The sequence below is a fragment of the Garra rufa genome, chromosome 20 (assembly GCF_049309525.1).
Source record: "Garra rufa chromosome 20, GarRuf1.0, whole genome shotgun sequence".
Classification (NCBI taxonomy): domain Eukaryota; kingdom Metazoa; phylum Chordata; class Actinopteri; order Cypriniformes; family Cyprinidae; genus Garra; species Garra rufa.
The window spans coordinates 5,451,389-5,457,388 of NC_133380.1; the positions used below are offsets into that span (position 1 = coordinate 5,451,389).

General features: G+C 32.6%; 1 protein-coding gene across 4 annotated transcripts in view; it reads right to left on the minus strand.

Moving 5' to 3' along the window:
* The window catches only part of kcnab2a (potassium voltage-gated channel subfamily A regulatory beta subunit 2a), a 142,557-nt gene that overhangs the window by 8,667 nt on the left and 127,890 nt on the right, over nucleotides 1–6,000 (minus strand). For all 4 annotated transcript variants that reach the window (XM_073825595.1, XM_073825594.1, XM_073825593.1 and 1 more), the window contains 2 exons: nucleotides 4,826–4,946; nucleotides 11–99 (listed from right to left, as the gene is read on the minus strand). In XM_073825595.1, the coding sequence (XP_073681696.1) occupies nucleotides 11–99; nucleotides 4,826–4,946 (210 nt within the window). The remainder of the gene's footprint in view (nucleotides 1–10; nucleotides 100–4,825; nucleotides 4,947–6,000) is intronic.

A 6,000-nucleotide genomic window follows, 5' to 3' on the forward strand; every position in this document is an offset into this window, starting at 1 on the left:
GCATTCTCACCTGTATTGCTCCTATATTCTCCATGAGCTGGTCCGTGCTGGAGGCTCCGAGGAGCACAGAGCTCACGCCTTCGTTTCTCAGGCACCACGCTGGAGATGAGCAGCACATATGTTGAACATACAGCATAAAACATATCACACACAACATATGCCACACCCTTAAAGCAAAACCCACCCGTCTCCAAAAGATAAATGTTATATTTAAAAACAAAACGTATATGTATATGTATATACAAATTAAGCCATTTCCAAAATTAAAGCAGCTATTTCTCCCACTCCCTCACACACTGAAGCATCTCACAAAACACACAGCAGTTGCCAGACCACTCTGTTACCATGGCTCCCAGCACCGGGACACACTGAGCGCGCTCAAACCCAGAGCTGCGCGAGATTTTCTCTTTTTTTTTTTCTTTTTGCAGAAAGACGAGCGATATCTGCAGGAGTGCAGAGGAGGTGAAGAGGAGCCATGCTGACCTCTGCCGTTCCCTAAACACGGTCCATGCAACACCGCCGCCACACACAGACAGGAAGGAAACTCTGTGGGGATTTCAATCCCTCCTGGGAGTTTGTTTGTGTGTGTGAGTGAGTGTGTGTGTGTGTGTGCCATCTGTGGCACTGTGTGTTGGCACTGCAGTGTGTTTACTGTACTGCACTGTGTGTGTGTGTGTGTAATACGGCGGCCATTTGGAAGTGTGTTGGTATTTTTTCAAAGCTACACTGTCAAACGCTGCAAATGATATGAAACATTGAGCTCTGATGTTCGGGGTAAATCTACAGTGGATTTTAATGGATTTCAGCACTTTAGCCCTAACAGATTGCTTTGTCTGAACACACACACACACTCACACAAGGTTAGCACATATGGAATACAATCATGCCAGAACTGTATTAATTTGTGTTGGGGAGTAATTAACAAAATGTAGTGATTTTACATTTTTTTTCTACTTTTTCTTACTGCTAATCTAGTATATTTTTAGTGGTATAACCTGACAATACAAATAAAAAAAAATACTTTTTTTTTTTTTTGGTGGTGGGGGGGGGGGGGGTTATTTGTTATGAATAACTTTTTTGATAAAATGACTAATAAAAATAACATATGTTTTTTAATAAATTAAAAAATAAATAAACAACAATATCTATCTACAGTGGTATATTTGTTATAAATACCTATTTTGGAAAAATTTGATAAAATGACTAATAAAAAATTTAATATATAAATAACTACTTTGATAAAATAATAACTAATAAAGTATAAACGCATAAAATAATATTTTTTTGATTATTTGTTATGAATAACCATTTTGATAAAATGACTAATAAAAAACAAAACAAAAAATACACATTTACAATAAAATATAATAAATAAAAATATAATATCTATCTATATTTGTTATAAAAAACTTTGACAAAATAACTAATTACAAAAGGTATGAATAAAATAATAGATTTTTTTATGAATAACTATTTTGTTATCATGGCTAATAAAAAAATAAAATGAATAAACAAAAACAAACCAAATATATTAATAACAAAATATATAAGACAAAAAAACGTAAGTAATATAAAAATATCTATATCTATCTATAGTGGTATATTTATAAATAACTATTTTGATGAAATGATAACTAATAATAATAAAATGACTAACAAAAATAAAGAAATAATAAATAAATCATAACCAAAAAAACAAATAAAAATATAATATAAATAATATCTATCTATCTATCTATAGTAGTATATTTGTTATAACTATTTTTTATAAAATAAGTAGTAATAAAATACAGATACACCAATAATATTTTTGATTATTAGTTATGAATGACTATTTTGATACAATAATAACAAATGAAAATAAAATATGAATAAAAATAATAACAATGACTATTTGTATCAAATTAACAAATAAATAAAAATAAACAATATATTACTAAAATATAATAAAAAATACATAATATAAAAATAATTATCTATAGTATATTTATAGTACATTAATATTTCATGCTATTGTCTTATTTGAAATGCTCATGTTTTCCCCCTATACTAAATTTTTTTTCTACAGCAGTAGTAGTAAAATCCTTCTCTCTTGAATAATTTCTCAAATGTAGTTAGCTACTTCCATTAGTAACTTACTGTAACAACTTTATCGAAAGACAAGCTTCACTGTAGTTGAGCTATTTTCTAGTGTTAATTCAGTCTAAAAGCGGCAGCACTGTCAACAACACTCTGATGTGATCCCTCAAAATCATCCACCCATTTACATCCGTGTGCAGTTCATTAACCCTCACAGGCGATCTGACCCTCAGCACTATTTTTAAATACACCGGCGGTGGTGTAAATGAGCAGCGGTGGCTGTGAATCGATTGGCCGTGTTGGTGCGGGGGAAGAGGGATCCGCGCAGCCTGGGAGGGGCTGGCAACCCAGTAATGAGGTGTGAAATGTAATGTATGACTGCATTACAGGACAGGTGAGGGAATGTGATCTGATTCTATTGGCCGCCGCTTTGGGGATTGAGGTCCTGTCAAGATTTTTATTCCCCGGCGTCCCGCAGTCGATGAATCACAGAGGGTGTGCTGGCACATACACCGTGTCGATTTATGAGTTTTCTGAGGTTGGAAAGATGAGGGACTTCCTGAAACTTTATGTGTCTGAGTTATGAAGGGTATTGACCAAGGTGGGCGGCATGACGATGGTATAGATTATATGACGATAGTAATGTGTTTGCTGTACCATTTATACTGCGGTTGATATATTTGTGCAGCTACGATTGAGCATGACTGCTTCAAGTTGTAATTTACAAGCGACAGCGATTAAGAAACATGTAGTAATGCAAACATACAGAGTGGAACGTGACCAAAATAAGTGAAAACGAAGAAGAAAGTGCTTTTAAAGGATGAGTATAGATTTGTTGTTTTGTTTTTTGCACTAATGCCATTTTTTTGTATTTTTACTGTGTTATATTTATTTTGATAAAACAACTAATAAAATGATTTTAAAAAATTAATGAAATAATTACTTTTTATAATTATTAAAAAAATAATTATTTGCTATAAATAACTTTTGATGAAATAATTACTCAAAAATAAAATAAATAAATGGTTACCTTTTTGGATTCTTTGTTCTAAATTATTTTGGTGAATAAAAAATTTAACCAATAAATAAAAAGTATTAAATTTAAGAATAACAATTTTATTTTTTATAAATATGTATTTGAAAAATAAATGATTTACTATAAATGATTATTTAAAATAATTACTAATAAAAATACTACAAATAAAACACTTACTTTTTGTATTGTACAAATAAAATAATTAAAATAAGAAAATATTTATTAAAAACAACAATTATTTGTTATAAATAATTTGCTAAAATCATTACTAATAAAAAAAGGTTACTTTTTTTGGATTATTATTTGCTGTTTTATAATTATTTTTTAAATTATGAAAAATATAATAATTATTTTTTGATAAAATAAAACAATTCAAATAAGAAAGACTTTCCCACATTATTTGTTACAAATATTTATTTAGATAAAACAAATATTTAATAATAAATGCTAAAACAAATAAAATCATTTTTGATACAAAATAAGAATAACTTTTTTGGATTAATTTTAAATAATTATTTTGATAAAATAAATAAAAATTAAACAAATAAATACAACAAATTATAAACAATAAGATTAACTTTCCACATTATTCCTTATTTATTTTGATAGAATAATTACTAATAAAAAATTCTAAAATGAATAAAATAATTATTTAAAATAAAAAATATTACATCTGTAATTACTAAAACTTAATTTATTTGTTATAAAGGATTTTGATACTTACTAACAAAAACAAAATAAAAAAAGTACTTATTTTGGATTATTTGTTGTAAATTATTATTTTGCTAAAAAAAGGGAATAACTTTTCTATATTTGTTAGAAATATTTATTTTGAAAAAAATAATTACTAATAAAAATCTAAAACAATTTTTTTTTCAAATGAACAAAAATAAATACTTTTTGTAATTACTGAAAAATAATTATTTGTTACTTTTCGGATTATTTGTTATAAACTATTTTGATAATTATTGACAAAATATTCTAAAACAAATAATTAAACTAATTACTACTTTTTGTAATTATTAAAAAAGAATAATTATTGCTATAATTATATATTTATATATAAATAATGATTTAGTTTCATTTTCATCAAAAAATAAATAATATATAGTGTTACACTAATATAAAGTTGCTCCGTGATAAGATTTCGGTCTTACCGCCCGCCCTAGTCTTAGCACGCACACACACTCTCACACACTTTGAGTGTCTGAATCTGATGGTTTTGCCTTTAACTGGACTATTACGACGTGCAGAGACCGTGATCACAAGCTCTCAGCTCTCAAGATTAGATTACTGTACTCTGAGAGGATGTACTTAAATCAAAGCGTCGCAGTCCTAAAAGCCTTCGTTCTTGATCGCACAGCACATATTTCTTTGAAACGTTATACTCCATTCTCTCTGCAAAGCATTACACAACACTTCCCATCTCAGATACTACGCTGAACATCATAAAACACTATACGAAATCGATCCTAAACTATTATACAGTACGTATCACTACACTTAAGAAAGAATATGATGCTCGTCCATTAACAGCCACAAAACTAATCGCATTTGCTCGTGAAGCCATCCGCAGACGGACAGACGCTTCCGCTCCGGTGGTCTGAGGAAGGGGAGGATGAGAGGGGGAGAGGATGAGCGAGGCACAGGACGGACGGACAGACAGACAGAAAGAGAGAGAGCGGCAGTGTGTCTTTGGGTTAGGCGTACCGATGGCTAGCTGTGGCAGCGTGCAGCCCAGCCGCTCAGCGATTGCCTGCAGCTCTTTCAGCTTCGCCTGCTGGCGTCGGCCCTCCTCGCTCAAGATCTTGTCCTTCAACCACTGGTAGCCCTGTTAACAACACAGCACACCTGCTCAAAAACAGGGGCCCACGCCTACAGCGGTGCACACACATACACGACACAAACACACAAACAGCAAGGAAAAAAATATTTGACCCCCTGCTGATTTTGTACGTTCGCCCGTTGAGAAAGAAATGATCAGTCTATAACTTTAATGGCAGGTTTATTTGAACAGTGAGAGACAGAATAACAACAAAACGCAAAAAAGTTATAATTTGATTTGCATTTTAATGAGTGAAATAAGTATTTGATCCCCTATCAATCAGCAAGATTTCTGTCTCTCAGGTGTCTTTTATACAGGTAACAAACTGAGATTAGGAGCACTCCTAGGAGCGCTCCTAATCTCAGCTTGTTACTTGTATAAAAGACACCTGTCCACAGAAGCAATCAATCAATCACCATGGCCAAGACCAAAGAGCTGTCCAAGGATGTCAGGGACAAGATTGTAGACCTACACAAGGCTGGAATGGGTTACAAGACCAACTTTTTTGAAATGTGTTTTTCTGTATTTTTTGGACCCTGTGTGCGCTGTAGGATTTCAGTCCTTCACGGCGTGTTGTGTTACCAATTGTTTTCTTGGTGACTCTGGTCCCAGCTGCCTTAAAGGAGAACTCCGGTGTGATATTGACCTAAAGTGTATTGAATCATGATACCGAGTGTGAACGTACCTTGCATATCTCAGCTCGGTTTGTGTCCAGCAGTCCGAAATCTGGGGTCAGTTAGCCGATGCTCACAACAGGTTGTCAATGAGAGTCAACAGGGCATCGAAGAAGCCATGTAAATAAATCACTGTTTTACGCCATTTACGAGGCACAAAGTAGCTCCACACTTCATTGGTAGACTTCCAAGGGCCCTGACATTTAAAACGAGACATTGAGAACTCAGAAAAAGCACCGGTAGTTTATTTACAAGAAGATTTATACAGGACGTACTGGAAAGACCGGTCGCCGCCATCTTGAACTTAGTCACGATAAGTCGAGTGTCGAGCACCTAGGAACTATCACTACAACCTGATAAGTTGATAACCTGATAAATTCCTTGGT